This window comes from Anabrus simplex, chromosome 1 (genome assembly GCF_040414725.1).
Source record: "Anabrus simplex isolate iqAnaSimp1 chromosome 1, ASM4041472v1, whole genome shotgun sequence".
Lineage (NCBI taxonomy): Eukaryota > Metazoa > Arthropoda > Insecta > Orthoptera > Tettigoniidae > Anabrus > Anabrus simplex.
In genome coordinates, this window is record NC_090265.1 from 23,818,991 (window position 1) to 23,838,411 (window position 19,421).

General features: G+C 39.7%; 1 protein-coding gene across 4 annotated transcripts in view; it reads left to right on the top strand.

The window, feature by feature from the left end:
- Positions 1–19,421, top strand: part of LOC136883405 (bromodomain-containing protein 8) — a 445,412-nt gene that overhangs the window by 168,334 nt on the left and 257,657 nt on the right. For all 4 annotated transcript variants that reach the window (XM_067155679.2, XM_067155690.2, XM_067155698.2 and 1 more), the window contains 2 exons: positions 2,522–2,638; positions 9,810–10,029. In XM_067155679.2, coding sequence (XP_067011780.2) covers positions 2,522–2,638; positions 9,810–10,029 — 337 coding nt within the window. The remainder of the gene's footprint in view (positions 1–2,521; positions 2,639–9,809; positions 10,030–19,421) is intronic.

A 19,421-nucleotide genomic window follows, 5' to 3' on the forward strand; every position in this document is an offset into this window, starting at 1 on the left:
ATAAGGGTAGAAAATCTCCAGGACGAGGAAATTAGACGGAAGTACATGGATATGATTAGTGAGAAGTTTCGAACAGTAGACAGTAAGCAGGTTCAGAATATAGAAAGTGAATGGGTGGCATACAGGGATGCTGTAGTAGAAACAGCTAGGGAATGCCTAGGAACAACTGTGTGTAAAGATGGGAAAAGGCGAACATCTTGGTGGAATGATGAAGTGAGAGCAGCTTGTAAATGTAAAAAGAAGGCTTATCAAAAATGGCTCCAAACAAGGGCCGAGGCAGACAGGGAGTTGTACGTAGATGAAAGAAACAGAGCGAAACAAATAGTTGTTGAATCCAAAAAGAAGTCATGGGAAGATTTTGGTAACAACTTGGAAAGGCTAGGTCAAGCAGCAGGGAAACCTTTCTGGACAGTAATAAAGAATCTTAGGAAGGGAGGGAAAAAGGAAATGAACAGTGTTTTGAGTAATTCGGTGAACTCATAATAGATCCCAGGGAATCACTGGAGAGGTGGAGGGAATATTTTGAACATCTTCTCAATGTAAAAGGAAATCATCCTGGTGGTGTTGTGAACAGCCAAGCAAATGGGGAGGAGGAAAATGATGTTGGTGAAATTATGCTTGAGGAAGTGGAAGGATGGTAAATAAACTCCATTGTCATAAGGCAGCAGGAATAGATGAAATTCGACCTGAAATGGTGAAGTATAGTGGGAAGGCAGGGATGAAATGGCTTCATAGAGTAGTAAAATTAGTGTGGAGTGTTGGTAAGGTACCTTCAGATTGGGCAAAAGCAGTAATTGCACCTATCTATAAGCAAGGGAACAGGAAGGATTGCAACAACTATCGAGGTATCTCATTGATTAGTATACCAGGCAAAGTATTCACTGGCATCTTGGAAGGGAGGGTGCGATCAGTCGTTGAGAGGAAGCTGGATGAAAACCAGTGTGGTTTCAGACCACAGAGAGGCTGTCAGGATCAGATTTTCAGTATGCGCCAGGTAATTGAAGAATGCTACGAGAGGAATAGGCAGTTGTGTTTATGTTTTGTAGATCTAGAGAAAGCTTATGACAGGGTACCGAGGGAAAAGACGTTCGCCATACTGGGGGACTATGGAATTAAAGGCAGATTATTAAAAGCAATCGAAGGCATTTATGTTGACAATTGGGCTTCAGTGAGAATTGATGGTAGAATGAGTTCGTGGTTCAGGGTACTTACAGGGGTTAGACAAGGCTGTAATCTTTCACCTTTGCTGTTCGTAGTTTACATGGACCATCTGCTGAAAGGTATAAAATGGCAGGGAGGGATTCAATTAGGTGGAAATGTAGTAAGCAGTCTGGCCTATGCTGACGATTTGGTCCTAATGGCAGATTGTGCCGAAAGCCTACAGTCTAATATCTGGGAACTAGAAAATAGGTGCAATGAGTATGGAATGAAAATTAGCCTCTCGAGGACTAAATTGATGTCAGTAGGTAAGAAATCCAACAGAATTGAATGTCAGATGGGTGATACAAAGCTATAACAGGTCGATAATTTCAAGTTTTTAGGTTGTGTGTTCTCCTAGGATGATAATATAGTAAGTGAGATTGAATCACGGTGTAGTAAAGCTAATGCAGTGAGCTCGCAGCTGCGATCAACAGTATTCTGTAAGAAGGAAGTGAGCTCCCTGACGAAACTATCTTTACATCGGTCTGTTCTCAGACCAACTTTGCTTTACGGGAGCGAAAGCTGGGTGGACTCAGGATATCTTATTCATAAGTTAGAAGTAACAGACATGAAAGTAGCAAGAATGATTGCTGGTACAAACAGGTGGGAACAATGGCAGGAGGGTACTCGGAATGAGGAGATAAAGGCTAATTTAGGAATGAACTTGATGGATGAAGCTGTACGCATAAACCGGCTTCGGTGGTGGGGTCATGTGAGGCGAATGGAGGAAGATAGGTTACCTAGGAGGATAATGGACTCTGCTATGGAGGGTAAGAGAAGTAGATGTAGACCAAGACGACGATGGTTAGGCTCGGTTTCTAATGATATAAAGATAAGAGGTATAGAACTAAATGAGGCCACAAGACTAGTTGCAAATCGAGGATTGTGGGGACGTTTAGTAAATTCACAGAGGCTTGCAGACTGAACGCTGAAAGGCATAACAGTCTATAATGATGATGTATGTATGTATGTATGTATGTATGTATGTATGTATGTATGTATGTATGTATGCTAGGTTGGGCAGATCAGTTGGTGCCTAGCATACCTACCAAGATGCTGGCTATTGCATACCGTGGAGGCCACTGCGTAGGCTACTTGGAGCCAATAACGGACCATTTATATTGGTATTATAAATTTACTCATTCGTGACAAATATTTCGGCTTCCCTATGGGAGTCAACATCTATGTCACCTTGCTACTCCTCCATGGCGTTGAGCGCTGACAGCAAGGGGAGATGTACAGCAGTACTACAGTAGTTGTTTGAGCCTGTTATGTCTCATGTTGTAAGATCTAATAGAAATACAACTGGTTACTTTTTCAGGTAATAAATGAAGATACATCGGAATCTCAGGTGGAACCGAAGCCCTCGCCAGCAACACCAACATCTCCTCTGCTGACGAGCCTCTTGAAGAGTCCTTCTCCCGCTCCCACTTCTCAGGTGAGTTTAGTTGGTAAGGGAAAGTACACTTACTGATCTGTTCTTTTACTTTTGACGGTGAGTGTACAAGCAAGAACATCCTACATTACCTTTACTCACTCTTTCGTCCCTCATGGCCTTGTCGTGGTAAACAACTAAAGGAGTTGTTGCCTCTTCTCCCTCGTATTTTCTACAACGCTTGTGTCTGGTCTTTGATTGCTGTATTGACACATACTGTATATAAGGTGACCGTGAAAGGTTGATAGTACAGAAGAACTCTATTATCTATCAGGGGTGGGAACTGAGGCCGTGATGGATATGATGATGCTTGTTGTCTAGAGGGACCTAACATCTAGGTCATTTGTCCTGATGGATATGAGAATTGACAAATAATAAAATACAATGAGAAATCAACACTGTGTGCACTCTGTCCAAAGTAGAATTGGCTGAATCAGAAAGAGGATGCATCTGGATGTGTTACGAGTTAGTGATAATTGGGTAAGGGGAGATAATGAGGAAGAGATAGGAGATTGTAAAGTATTCTTTACAAGTGTTAAAGAGGGAAGGACCGAGCTTGTTACCTGCAGTCGCTTAAGTGTGGCCAGTATCCAGTATTTGGGAGATAGTGGGTTCAAACCGCAGACGGCAGTCCTGAGGATGGTTTTGCGTGGTTTCCCATTTTCAGACCAGGCAAATGCTGGGACTGTACCTCAATTAAGGCCACGGCTGCTTCCTTCCCACTTCTCGCCCTTTCCTATCCCTTTATCGCCATAAGACCTATCTGTGTCGGTGGGATGTAAAGCTGATTCTAAGAGAAAAAAAGGAAGTTCAGAGTGTGAGGTAGGACTGTTCATCAGGAATACTATTGCATACAACAAAGTCTGTTAGGCATGTAAAAGTGTATGATGTGGGTAGATTTACCTGTTGGAGGAATTGGGACAAGAGTTGTCGCAGTTTATCCATCATATGGGTGGTAGCCGAGGATGAAGTTGACAAGATTCATGAAGCACTTGAGTGACATCGTAGTCTGGTCAACAGCAAGAGTTGGAAATAAGACTGAAGGATACAAAAATATGATGGTTAAATATGGGAAGATATCTAAACTAACAGGAATGGGAAGTGTTTACTAGCTATGGGACGAGCAGTTAAAGCCTAGGGCTATTCACTGCTACACATAATAAACTATATCTTAACTGACTAATCATTAACAGGGAAATTCCTCAAGGCAGTATTATTGGACCTTTGTTTTCTTATATATGAAGTTCTTAAACTTGAATATATGTATATGATATGAGTAAAGAACGGGAATCAGAGATAAGGCTTTTTGCGGATGATGTTTTACTGTACAGAGTAATGAATAAGTTACAAGATTGTGTGCAACTGAAAAAAGACCTTGACATTGTTGTGATATGGACAGCAGGCAATGGTATGATAAGTGGGGTTAAAAGTCAGGTTGAGAGTTTCACTAATAGGGAAAGTCCTCTCCGTTTTAATTACTGTGTTGATGGGATGAAAGTTCCTTACGGGGATCACTGTATGTACCTAAGTGTTCATACAAGGAAAGATCTTCATTGTGTAATCTCATAAACGGAATTGTAAATAAAGAATATAGATATCTGCACATGGTTATGAGGGCATTTAGGGGTTGTAGTAAAGATGTTAAGGAGAGGGCATATAAGTCCGGTAAGACTTCAGCTAGAGTATCATTCCAGTGTATGGGACTCTCAACAGGATTACACTTTAAAGATATTAACAGTAAAAGTTTCCACCTTTACAATACTTACCAAAAAAATTCTTGCTAAAGCGAATTTGTACGTACATGTTTCGTCCCTCTTGGGGACGTCTTCAGCCTAGCGAAGATCATCGTCATCATTTCCCCTTATCCAGCTACTGCTGGGTCGGGGTATTTATGGCACTTCTCCATCTTCCTCTTTCCTTCTACCATTCCTCTTCCACAGTCTTGTCCCAGTCTAAATTTTGTCTTCTTATGCTGCTCTTCACTGATCAGTCCACCTTGTTCTAGGTCTTCCTCTTACTCTCTTGCCCTCGCACTTTGCCTCCAACATCTGTCTTGGAATTCTATTCTCCTTCATCCTCTTTACATGTCGAAACCACCTCAGTTTATTCTGTTCAACTCTCTCATTTAGCTTCTGTAACCCAACTTCTTTCTTAACATCTTCACTTCTCACTGTGTCTTTTCTTGTCTTTCCTATCATAATTCTTAGGAATTTCATCTCACTGGCTGAACTACTGTACTCTCTTGCCTGCTAGTCAAAGTCCATGTCTCAGCTGCATAAGTCAGTATGGGTACATAGTACATTTTGTACATTATCTCTTTACTTTTCCTTGGTACTTCTTTGTTTCAAACAAGTTTTCTTACACTTTGGTAGAATGCATTACCCTGCTGTACCCTCTTGCTAATCTTCATGTCCACCCTAGCATTTTGCATTAATTCACTTGCTACCTATTTAAGCTGTCGTAGTCCAGTCTTATTCCTAAACCATTCTGTCTTTCCAACTGGGGTCAGTATAGTACGCGAACCTTTTCTTGAACCCAAGTTCCCATTCAGCACTATGGAGCTCAGGGCTCAAGAAAAGGTTCACGTACTATACTCTGCTAACACATTGCTTGCACCATTTCTAACATTTCTCTTCCGAGTCTCTTCTTAACCATGGTTTCCCAAACCTTCTCTCTGGGGACACTGTCATATGCTTTTTCTATATCTATGAAGGTCATGACCAGATCCTTTCCATATTCCCAGTTCTTTTCCATCAGCTGTATCATGCTAAAGTTTGGGTCCACTGGAGATCTTCCAACTCTGAAGCCATATTGTTCCTCTTGTAACTCTCCTTCAATCTTTCTTCTCATTCTTCCTTCTGATATCTTTTCCAGTATTTTAACTACCTGCGATATAAGTGTGAGTCCTCTATAGTTACCACAAACTTTCTTGTCCTCTTTCTTAAACACTGGTATTATTATCCCTTTTTTCCACTCTTCTGGTCCACATTTTTGTTTCCATATACACTTTAGTAGTTGGTACAACCACTGTGTACCAACAGCTCCATCAGTCTTTATCATTCATTTCCACACTGATTTCATCCATCCCTGTTGCTTTTCCCATCTTCATCTTTTGTATCGCTAACTCCACCTCCAGCATTGTTATATCATCCTCTGTTGTTGAGTCCTCACACTGTATTGCTTCTATCTCCCCTGTACAGTTGTTCACATTCAATAGCTTATCAGAATACTCCTTCCATGTTCTCTTTATCTCTTCTGGGTATGTTAACAATTCCCCATCTTCCTTTTTCACTAGCTTTGTGATAACTCTGCCTTTGCTGGCAGGACGTAGTGTTTACAGTGCACTATGTCTTCTGGTATGGGCTAGATCAATATTGTTACTTTCATTGATCTGTCTCAGCTTTATCCTTGGCTTTGACAAGGTGAAAGTGACTGAGGTATGAGTGATCCTAGTAATGCCATTCCTTATGCAGCCAGTCCCTGCTATGAATGGTGTGAAAATGTTGCTCATAGGGTCAGTTGGTGCATGCATTTCAGTGGGCTTGGCAGACTGATATGTAATAGCAACTTCTGGCTCGGTGAGGAAAGCAACGGGAAACTACCTCACTCCTCATTTCCCTAGTACGCCTCTTCAGTGATGCCTAGGCCATTTATGACAGCTGATGGCGGAGCTGTTGAGGATCCAACCAGCCTTCGGGCTGAGGTCTAAACATACAATAATATGCCTTTGCTGGCGAGATGTAGTGTTTACAGTGCACTATGTCTTCTGGTATGGGCTATATCAAATTTGTTACTTTCATTGACCTGTCTTAGTCTCATCCTTGGCTTTGACAATATGAAAGTGACTGAGGTATGAGTGATGCTAGTAATACCATTCCTTATGCAGCCAGTCCCTGTTATGAATGGTGTGAAACTATCGCTCATAGGGTCGGTTGGTGCATGCATTTCAGTGGGCTTGGCAGACTGATATGTAATAGCAACTGCTGGCTCGGTGAGGAAAGCAACGGGAAACTACCTCACTCCTCATTTCCCTAGTATGCCTCTTCAGTGACGCCTAGGCTATTTATGACAGCTGTTGGCGGAGCTGCAGGGGATCAAACCAGCCTTCGGGCTGAATACCCAACATATTGTGATAACTCTTTCTGTCCTCTTACTTCTTATAAGTCCATAAAGCATCCTTTTAATGCCACTTACATCCACTTTCATTATTTGTGTAAATTCTTCCCAACCCTTCTTCTTTTCTTCTCCTACCACCTTCTTACATCTCCGTTTGCTGTTGGGATACTTACTTTTGCTTTCTTCTGTTTTGATCACGGTTCCATTCTCGGCAGGCTGTCTTTTTTTCCTCTCACCACTTTCCTCACTTCCTCATTCCACCAGGGTATCTCCTTTTGTTTCACTCTAGTGAAGAACGAAAGTTGAATAGTAAAATTAGCATAACAAAATTAGGTGTTAAGTATATGTCTACAGCAACAACTTATAAATCTCATTTTTTTCCTGTATTGGTTTAGGTTGAAGGAAGAATCCCACCTTCAAAAACTTATTTGCTTTTTTATGGCTAGTCTATGTAATCACAAACATATTCCAGCTTTACCCTTTCCGGCCCTTAGCGCCCGAAAGCGCCCTTCTTTTCATTTTGCCTTCCAGCCCGAAAGCGCCTGGCCCCATTATCTACTCACGTCTGCGATTTATGCGATAGTTTTTTATTGTTTTTGGCTGTGAAATGTTTATAAGGTATTTATGAACATGCTGTATAATCTACAAGGCTTAGGAAATAAAAAAGAAGAGCGATAATCTGTCTTGAATTTCAGTGCGCGCGGGTCAGTGGTTTTTTCGTAAACATGGCGGGATTGAGTGCTGCGGACATTGAAAGCGAGCTGAATTTAGGCGAAGAAAGTGACACAGAATCGTTGAGTAGTGGTGGAAATGAATTTTTAGTAAGTGAAGAAGATATCAATGAAGATAATTTTAGTAATATCAGTGATATAAGTGAAAACGGATATCCAGAAATCGGACCTCATGGCGATGCGCCGGCAATTCAGGTAACACAAACATTTTGTTTCGTTACTCCGAATGATTATGTGGTTGGCCATAATTTGGAAAGTGGATCACGAGAAGTAGATTATTTTTTACGTATGTTAGGAGGAGACAAACTATTCCATGACATAGCCAATTGTACACATATCAATTTGGCATTAAAACTGGCACAGTCTGGTTAAAAAGATACTGAATGGGGAGACACCTGCTCAGAGGAAATAAAGGCTTACATTGGAATTCTTATATACATGGGCATCTTTCCACTTCCAGAATCACATACTTATTGGTTTAGTCCAGACATTGAGTGTCCTGTAATAAAAAAAATGTATGACTTTTAAGAGATACAAGATTCTCACAAAATATTTTCATATTGTGGATGTTAGCTAAAAGCCAGAGATGATCCCTCTTACGACATGCTTCAAAGAGTTCTCCCACTCTTGCAAATAATGGACAGCTTCCAGTACAAATACAATCCAGGCAGTGAATTAGCTATTGGTGAGGCAATGATCTCATTCAAAGGATGCAATGTTATGAAACGGTATATAAAAGATAAACCGGTAAAGTGGGGTTTAAAAGCGTGGATTCTTGCCACTCCAAAAGGATATGTTCTCAAAAGCAATATCTGTCATGGTAAGAAAAAACCCAGGAACAAGGACATGTTGGGAAACCAGGTTGTCATGAATTTATAAGAAGATAGGTTAGGTTCATACCATCATGTTTATTTCAACAATATCTTCTCATCCGAGGGGTTACTACAATACTTACATCATGACAATGAAGTATATGCTTGTGCAACTACAAGACCAAATCGTAAATACTGGCCAGCTGAACTAAAGAATCCTAAATCTCTGAAACTGAAAAGGGGAGAATGTAAAATAGTTCAAGTGGGTGATTTGACAACTTTGGTTTGGCATGACAACAGGGACATCTGTGCTGTTTCCTCAAACTGTGATCCAAACGTCACAGGTGGAGTAAAAAGGAAAACTGGAAAGGGAAGTGAAGAAATTACTGTTCCATGCCCTTTAACAATTCACAGATACACAAAATACATGGGGGGTGTAGACAGATCAGATCAAAAAAGATCGTACTATAGTTTGGGAAGGAAGACTGTAAAATGGTTGAGGTATATTTTTGGATTTGCACTGAACACTGCAATAGTGAATAGTTTCATTTCATACAATGATACTAATCAACCAGCACCTTCCGGACATGGTACTTTAGATTGGCACTCGATAGACAGGTGATAAATAATTTTTCATCAAGGAAGCGTCTTGGTCACAAACAATCGTTACCATTAACAACACTTTCCCCCAAAAATCTACACAAAATCACCAAGATATAAGGAAGGAAGAAGGTGTGTGCATATTGTGCATCTGTTGGAAGGAAAACAGCATCAGGAAGAGGGATTCAGACAACATGGGAATGTGACAAATGCAGCCTAGCTCTATGTCAAGTAGGATGCTTCCTCCAGTATCACCAAGAGAGGAGGGTGGAGGTATGAACCAACAACCCTATGGCTCCTGGAATAGAGATACGGATGTGTTGGTATGTTTTCTAATATTATTGAAAATTTGAATAAATTCTTAAACAATGTGCTAATCTTCAATTTTCGCTAAACAGTAGGTTGAATCCTGGGGATAAACGGAGTGAAAATGCAGGCAGGAAAGGGTTAAAGTCTACTTGAATGACTAAAAAAAGTACATATTTCGTTCCTCTGATTTCCTTTTATTGAAAGCCATTTTGGCTAGGTGTATCCATCTGTGATCTTATTAAGGACACTCAAAGTTGTTGTGCAATTGTGCTATATTTTTTATTTTCTCTAGGTTTGATTTCCTAGTTCTATTATGTATAATGGAAAAGAGAGGCAGAATTGTGTGTGTGTGTTTAGATTCCTGTGTATCAGTATGTAGAACTAGAAGATTTTCTTAGCAAATATTCTGATTGAAATGAAATTTTAGAGCCTGCACTGTTGGCATCTTAGTCTAATAGTAGATGTTGTACAGTGGTCTCTCAGAGTGTAAGGGTTTTAGGGTTCACTACAGTAAGAGGGTAAGGTAATTATAAAGCAGTCCATGTGTTATCATGTTGGCCAGGCAAGACTGTCTGATGATGGATGATTTTGTGTGCTTCTTGACAGAGCTCTTCTATTCTACACTCAGCCATCACGTCTCATCGTGGCTCGTCTCCAACTATCACCAGTCTGCTGAATTCGGCTCCGGGAATCCCAACGAGCAGCACATCTGTAACAGTAGCTCCACCCTCTGCTGTGTCGTCAAGTCTCAAGAATTTGGTGTCCAGTGCCATCAGCGGTGCAGGGACAGACCACCCTCCAGTTCCCGCTTCCTCGCCTGCAGCGGGTAAGTTACAGTCTGCCAGTCTGTATCCTCCACAAGACCGTGACAACTTTTCTGTTCTAATGTGGCTTGTAACCTGCAAGTGAATGTCAGCTAAAAAAACTGTTCCACTCTGTAAATTTGGGGAATTAAGTAGAATCAGCAAGAGCGCTCCTGAAGATTTAAGTCATTAAGTGCAGGAAGAGAGAATTATTGAACTAGTTTAGAAACATTCAAGCTTTTTAGGCTTTTTCAAACGTGAAATTACCAACGTTTCTCGGAAGTGTAACAGTGGGCTCGTCATTTGGATTGCTACACCTTTCCAAGATGCTGGCAGCTAGTTCAAATGACTGTTGTTCCATTGATGAAATGATACTTTTGTTCATCAGCAGATGGCTTATTGCGCACTCTCAACTCGTGAACGAAAAACATAAAATATCTGAGCGAGTGGCTGCACGGTATGTATCACGTAACTGTTAGCTTGCATTTAGGAGATAGTGGGTTCGAACCCCTCTATCGACAGCCCTGAAGATTGTTTTCCGTGTTTTCCCATTGTCACACCAGGCAAATGCTGGGGCCTGTACCTTATTCAACACCACGGTCACTTCCTTTCCACTTCTAGCCCTTTTCTATCTCATCATCGCCATAATACCTATCTGTTTCAGTGGAAAGCAAATTTGGGGGGAAAAAAGGAAAGTCAGACATGGAGCAAATAAGGCAACATCAGTCCCTTCTCAGAACATAATAGTACGTAGTGAGTTATCTTGTGATGAACGAGAGTATCATTTAACCTCGAGCAACAGTTAATTGAATTTGAACCCTTCATCATTGTTAAAACACTTGATGTAGTGGGTGGTTGAGTTTCTCATTTGAATATACGGATCAAATTCTTGGCAAAATTTGAAGAATTATTACAGCTTACTCTTTCACATGGCAAAAATTCTAATGATATAATGTCTATTAATACAGGCCATAAAAGCATCAATCTGCAAAATTATCATTGAATTTGAAGAATCCTTTGTCTCCGATCAGCTATATCCTACCAGTTTGCGTGTGAAGACAACTTCCTGATGCTTTATAATCAGATGGTGGAACACTTCGTTTGCTTTGCACCCTGAGTCATGGTTCCGTGGTCTTCTCTTAATGATTACATGAATTTGGTTTCATTTGCTTCTTGCTTTTCTTGTGAATAGAGATTTAAACATGTTAACTGAGAAACAACTATGTCTCTACAAAGTGATGTACAAAATGCTCGAGATAGATTTTGCAAGTATCTGTCAAGTCTCTCTTGTTTTTGATGGTTACTTATAGCATCTACATATTCTCGTATTAGATGTTGCTCTTACCAACCAAGTCTGCCTTGTTGTGTATTGGACAACCCGTGAATATATTTTGTGGTATTCCTCAATTATTTTACCTTTAAATTTAAGTGATTCCATATTTCTTTTTCATCTCTGCCCATTGTATTCCTATTATTTCTCAAACCTTGAAGGCTTTATTTATCTAAAATAAACTAAAGTTGGCTATAGCCATAAAGTTTGGTGAATGAATCATTGTTCCCTGTTTTTAAAATGTAGATCATTAAATAGATTAGAGCATTTGAATATAATACCACAGACCATGTAAGTGGTGTACTGAATATCACATTATACTCAAGTAGCAGTATATATAACTGATGAAGAACAGTGACCTGTTATGTGAAAACACATTGATACAACACATACAGCACTGGCTGAAGCCTTCATCATTTGAGGACAGAGAATGATGATAGTGTCCATTTTTGAAAGAGAGAAGACGGTTGAAAAATGCCAGGTCCTGTCTTGAACTTAACATGATATCCAACTTCAAAGTTCTTCAGCGAGAGAGAATTGTCAGACATTCCTCGTTCTCGGTTTGGTGGATCTGGGTGTGACTAGAAGATTTGTGCTATGGGCTTTGTTTGGCCTGTATGTTGTGCTGATTTTGCTGTTGAATGTACCACTAGTGGTGGTATGTTCACAGAGGAACAAGCCAGAAAGGAGTGGGGTTTGATATGTTTCATGTTGGATAAGAATACATGCATGTGCAAGGTTTTTGGGTAAGAAGATCCCAGGTGTGGGACAAGAATGAGAGATGATTTGATCCTCATCCCAAAACTCAAATGATTTTGTGTAGACTGATATGATAATGTTGTGAAGGATTTGAATGGTCAGGTAAGGAAGCTCACAGGAATGAAATATATAAATACATACAGGAAGCCGATGGAGAACAGACTTACCGTGTAGGAATGTGCGGATAGAGTACACGGGTCCAACATTTTTAGCTCCAGCATTCGTCAGTAGAGGATGGAATAAAAATGGTAGTTGAAAAGTAGATGGTGTTGTAAGGTAAAGGGAGAGAATAAATAGGTGTGACAAGAGAATGAAAATGGGGACAGGTTATCTAATGTTAGGGTCAGGTGCTTCCTTAGACCTGAGCATCAACAGATCTCCAACGTCAGAATCTTTAAGAGCAAGAGGATGTGAGGACGGGTAATGTTTAATGACTTTTACTTTGAAACAACTAACTTTCAGTGTGAAACAATCATCAAATGTGATTGATGGTGTGAATGTCGACAGGAAAAGCTATTCTGTGGGTTTTACAAGTACTGCGGTAGCCACATATTTGTTTGGCTAGTCATTGAAGTTAGTAGACGAGTTGGATGAAATGCAGTTCTGACAACCTTGTACAGGGTAAATCTTGTTGGTGATGCCACTGCTGAAAGTGATGTTGGTTGGTGTTCACAAGGGAAAGAGCTAGATGGGGGTGGGGGTTTATGTCCTTCATAGCAAGTGGGAATATTTTCAACATTTAATGTGCTCATTTCACTGCTGGGAATGAACAATGATTCTGCCACAGGTTGTGTAGGAACGTGGCTGTGTTATCATTGCCTTGAAAGAAGAGCTCTCGACTTATGCTCACAGCTCGCAGAAACAGTGGCTATTATTTCTACCTACAGTGAAAATATGCACCCGTAGATTCTCTGAGCTCTGTCAACAGCAATGAAATAATGTGCCCTTAGTTTGTACGGGCATCTCCAATGTATTAATGCACCTGCTTTCATCTTAAGACCAGCTCTGCTATCTCTCGATTTCAATGTATTGTGTATTCCTGTTGCATGCTGCAACCTGTATAAGTGCTAACTTAGAACATCAATCCATTTCTCGATTTGATGTATTACAAACGACGACTGCTAGGATAATGGAACAGCAGCAGTAGCTGGAGACATAAAATGTGACTTCATCTGGCCGACCACAAGCAGCTGCACATAACAAAGAACCGTGCCTATTGCTTTCATAGGACAATGTGTCTAGGTGACCTGCCTAGTACGCATGAGCCAGGGAACCTTGCTCTGTCTCTCACCAATGACAGGAGGCGTGAACATGTGACCATGTGGGCCAGTATCATCCATGGTCACCAGATAATATTTTTATACAGGTAACAATGACCGACAAGCACATACTCAGGCAGTATGTTCCCTATCTTTTTATGAGAATATTGTCCCCAAGTTTATCATATTGGATGATAGCACACATCCACGTCATGTAGCGTTTATCTGTAGGTACATCCAAGAAGCAGAGATTACTGTAATGCTGTGGTCTGCAGTGTTCCCCGATGTATTCCTTTGAGCATGTGTGAGATACGTGCAAAAGGGCCAACATCTTGACTAAGAAGTATTCCATATTCTGGACCATGTATGACAAGTAGATCAGATGAACCACACTCAGGATTTCATTATTTCAAAAGATGGTGAAAATATAACAAATGACAAGCTGCAAACATAACTACTAAAACAATAGATTGGTGTTTTAGAAATTATTTTTCTACCCTCAGATTAATTTGTATGGAAAATGAGAAAGTAACTTGGAGAACTTGATAGCTGTAGTTTTGTTTCCGTGGAATTTGACATGAATCATCTACTGAGAGTTAACCCTTACCACTCGTCTGTCGGGTGAGGCCCGACATTACGATATTCCCGTTCCAGTCACATGTCGGGGGAACCCGACATGACATTTTATTGCCCACCGCTCGTCTGCCGTCTCTTAGCCGACAAAATACACGATGATATACTGTACTGCCATCATTTGGTTCCACATGGAACTTTGTAGAATCCAGATACATTTGACAGTCAGTCAGAAATCTATTATTTAGATGGCAGTGTAGCCGTCAGCTGTCCACTCACGCACACGAAAGCTCGAGCGATAGTAAACAAACATGGTCGCCATGTGCTCTTTTAAGAAGATGTACAATATTAGAAGGATCCACCTTTCAATACTCCGTTGTAAGTTGAACTAAAAAGAACTTGTTTATTGGGACCGGTTTCGACACATTACAAGTGTCATCATCAGCCAAATAGTAAAATAGGGCAAGATATAAAGATCTTAAAACAACTAATACATTGAACACAGGCAAAAAATTAACATTGATTCATATCGTAGTAATTCAGTTAATGTCCAAAACACAATGATCGCAGTCAAGAGAGTAAACAGAACATCATTGTCTTGCGCCCAAAACAAATATAGTTGAAGTTCACAAGCAGGTCAAGTATGCACTTATGTAGAGTCGTTGCTAGGCAGGTCTACAAGGCATTTGTTTCTCAGGCCGAAGAGTAAAAGGTGACGTAATTGAAGTCTTAGGAAAACAGTGTAGGATTTAATTTCGTCAAATTCAAAGTAGGTATATAAGTATGAAAATAATTTAAAACATTAAAAAGAATAAAGTCAAATAAAAATATATTAAAAATAGGAAGAAATAATAAAAGAAAATTGCAATGTGAGGTTCAACTCGAAACAACTTGCCGTAGTAATTGATAGATGAATGGGAGATGATAAATAGAGAAAAGGTTGGGGAACGTTTATTAGAGGCTGGTGGTGGTGGTGATTATTGCTATTAGAGGAAGTACAAATGGGTAAATATCTTCTATATAACACTAAACCGAGGAAAAAAGAGGAAGAGGTCCGACACTTCGAAAAATGAAGATATCGGTAAAAGGAAGACAAGGGCCACGAAGGGCGTGAAAATGAAAGACTCCCTAGCCCTCGCAAACCTAATAGCGTTGGGGTCGGTAAAGAACAAGAGTTGACCAAGGGAGGTCGGACAGGATAGATCAGGGCCTCTCAAACGCCCAAAATCTCACGCGTGCAAATCGAGGCGCAAGAGGTCCGTGCACTGTGCATCGCTCCCGCTCGGCACGGCTCGGACCAACGCTTCGTCTCTGTGCTACTCGGCTAAGCTCGACTCAACTCGGCTCAATTCGGCTCAGATTTGGAGCGCTACGCAGCAACTGAGGAAGAGGGAGACAGGGGGAGCGAGCGAGGCGGGCGTGGGGAAAGAGAGAGACAGCGCTATCGCTCCAAATCGAGGAGTGGGGGGTCTGCACTCTGGTCAACCAAGCGAAGTCGTCTTTTGCACCGTGCTCAGTGCATGCACCAAGCGCATGCACTCTGAGAGGCCCTGGGATAGATGAAAGTGTGGAGCCTGGCACAAGTAAGTGGAAGCAATGCCAGGACTCAGCTAAGGGTCCCGTGGTTGCCAACCCACGCTCCAAAGTTTACTTCTTTTTAGTTCAACTTACAACGGAGTATTGAAAGGTGGATCCTTCTAATATTGTACATCTTCTTATATCTCTATTCAATACGGAACGATCATGAAGTTTTTAACTTTAAATGTGCTCTTTTAGTCATATATATGTTGTATATGTCAGGCAACATACGAAACCGCAGTATTTTCGCACCTCTGCTCCTAATGAATATATCTAATAGCATTTCACGATGCCTAAAAGTGAACTGATGATGGTCGGTTTGTGTACTGTGATCCAACATGTACCTGATGCTGACAGCTGGCACAATTATAAATCAACAGATCCCGATTTCAAGAAAATGCCGTTTACAGTGGTTTCAGCCTACAAACTACCGCGAGGTATGAAACCTGACTGAATAGAGTTTTTCAGTTGCTTTGTAGCTATAATTTGTACACTGAAATTATTAATGCAACGCCCAAGAACGTATCCAACAATAAACACACATGAAATGACAAAATGAGCACAAGACGCAAAATACTTACCATTGGGGGCAGCAGCATTAAATTTTCCGACGTGGAGGACCCAGAACATAAAGGATAAGAGGGCAGGATCTTAGCTTACTACTAGGGATTGCCAGGTCATTATCACTAACTACTAAATGAAAGCGAAATTAAAATTCAGTAAATCAAACTTAACTTAAAAATTAGGATAAAGAAAAAATTGATGAATAATACTTAAAGATTTATAACTTTCTGCAATATGTTGAAAAATAAACAAAATTAAGAATGAGTAATTTAATAATAAAATAAATTATTTGAAGTATGCATTAAAAATCTATTTTTAAAATAATTAAGAGTGCACACTCAGATAGCAATGTAAAATAATTCTTACGATGTTATAAAATAAGCAAGTCGAAGAACTTATACCCAAAAAAGAAAAAAATTCTTATTAAATTAATTCATTCAAATAAGAGACAAATGTCTATCTTAAAATTATTAAAATTGTGAAAACACATTCAGATTATAAACTAAAGTAACTCTTACAGTACCGAGAAATAAGCGAAGTCAGCAGCTTGCATCAGAATCAATAAATGACAAATGTAAAAACGGATCTGTACGTTATGAATTAATTACACCACTGGCCAGTTTTTGTAAGTAGGTATACTACAACTAATCTCACTAAACTGAAATTTGTTTCCAGTCCCTCTACATAAACATTTCAATCATCCCAGAAACACGGTAACACGCTCAATTTTAAAAGCAATGATAGCAAGCCAAATTTTCCACACATAAATAATTAAATGAACAGACAAGAGAATTGCAGAAAACCAAATAATTTCCCAAATTAGTTACAATAACGAAGGGAAACAGAATTAAAATTCCATAGTTAACTGAACAATCGTACACACGATGAAGCCTGCAGCTTCCCAAGCCAAGCCAATATCAATCATAAAACAACAGGCAAGGCCCACACAAATACAGCTTACAGGGAGATAAGATAAATGACACGTAATAATGAAAGAAAAAAAACACGGGCGTGAATAGTCTGAGGAGCGTAAATGTATATCTTAAAGAAATGGGAGAAACAAATTTCAGTTCTCTACAACCACGATATTACAATAATAATATATAGTATTTGAATTTGTCATTACCTCCAACAAAAAATTTATAGAGGGAAGCTGACCCACACTAACGTCTTTGTAGTGAACATGCCCCACAGGCATGATTTGAGTAGAGACTCGTGTGTAAACATTGAAGTGGACAAGGTCAATACAGATATTGTTAAAATTTGTAAACATTTTCAGAATACTCAGGTTATTGAATGCAGCAGTTTTGGAGATACTGTTACACAAAACATGGCCTCCATCTAAACAATTCAGGTAAACGAAAGATAGCAAATATTGTTCTAGATTTTATTAATCTTAAGATATGTACTATAAAACAGGCAACTCCCTTGAGTTATAATACTGACCAGGAAAACTAGTAGAAAGAGCCAGCTGTACTTCAAGCTGGCTCAGTCAACTAGAAAATGAAACTCAGGAAAGTAAGGAATTTCAAGTTACCCAATTGCAACAGTCAAGTTTTAGGGAGGAAGGGGATCTGAGATTGCTCTTGGGAAACTGTCGAAGTGTAGTAAATAAACAATTAAAATTCGGTACATTGATGGAATCTTATGAGACTGATGTGGTGATAGGAGTGGAATCGTGGTTGAGAGAAGGGGTGGGTAATAGAGAAGTATTTCCAGAAGGGTATACAGTCTATCGTAGAGACCGAGGAGATAAAAAGGGAGGGGGGTGTTTATTCTGGTGAAGGAAACTTATTGTTCACATGAATGGTTTACCGATGAAAGGGATGAAATATTAGGGATAAAATTAGTTTGTGATAATATGAAGGAGGTGGGAATTATAGGAACATACAGGCCAGGAAGAGAGGAAAGAGACATGGAAATATTTGAGAAAATAATAGATTATACTCATAAAAACAATAATAATGATATGGTAATAATTGGGGGAGATCTAAATTTGCCTGAAGTTGAATGGAATGGAGCTGCAAGTGAAGCCCATGAACAGAAACTGGCAAATAAGTTAATTTGGGAGGGAGGATTTACACAAGTAGTACAAGAACCGACTCGCCTCAATAACTTACTAGATGTATTCTTGGTTAAACCTTGGGATTTTGTTGATAAAACTGAGGTAATTGAAGGAATAGGAGACCATAAGGCTGTAATAATGGATGTAGGACTCGTACCAAAAAGGCTTAATAAGAGGGTTACACAAGACAAGAAATTGGAACATGGAACATTATTAAAGAAATTGGAGGGAATAGGATTGGACGTAAGGGTTACACGTTGGATAAAAATTATCTAAAGTTGATGAATTTGGGACTTACCTTAAATCACAATTCAGTTGTTGGATAAGTGAAGGGAGTAATGTGGATACACTTTGGGCTAAATTTAAAGGAATCATTTGGGAAGGAGAGAAGAGATTTGTACCTGTTAAGAAGGGTAAAATGACCTCAGACCCTGTTTATTCTACAAGGGAAATAAGAAAATTAAAAAGAAAATGTAGAATAGTAAACAGGAAAATCAAAGAGGGTAGGGAGAGTAGAGAAACTAGAAAACAGCTAATGAGGGAACTGAATAGAGTGAAAAAGGAAGCAAAAGAGAATTATATGAATGGCATACTTCAAGAGGGTAATGACCACAAAGGGAAATGGAAAAAGCTGTATTCATATATCAGGAATCAAAAAGGAAAAGGAATCCAAATTCCTACAATGGTGGGAGAAGGAGGTGAACACTATTTAACAGATACTGAGAAAGCAAACCTATTTAGTAGGGAATTCAGAGATTCAGTAGATGACTGTCAGGAGTTGGAAACCGAAACAGAAGATAGAGAGGGAGAGAGACATAGGGAAACAAGAAGCTTCTTATTCACAAATGAAGATATTCTCGGAGAAATCCAACTGCTTCAGCAAGGAAAAGCAGCAGGAAGTGATCAAATTACTGGGGAGGTATTAAAGACAATGGGGTGGTACATAGTGCCTTATTTAAAATTTCTCTTTGACTGTGTCATAAATAATAATGTAATACCAAAGGAATGGAAGGAATCTATAATAATACCAATTTATAAAGGAAAGGGTGATAAGGGAACCAGAGAACTATAGACCAATCAGCCTGACCAGTATAGTTTGTAAAATACTGGAGAGTTTAATATCAAAGTACATCAGAGGGATATGTGATGATAAAAATTGGTTCATAAGGAGCCAGTATGGATTTAGAAAGAAATTTTCTTGTGAGGCACAACTGGTGGGATTTCAGCAGGACATATCAGATCAATTGGATTCAGGAGGTCAGTTAGATTGCATAGCCATAGATCTTT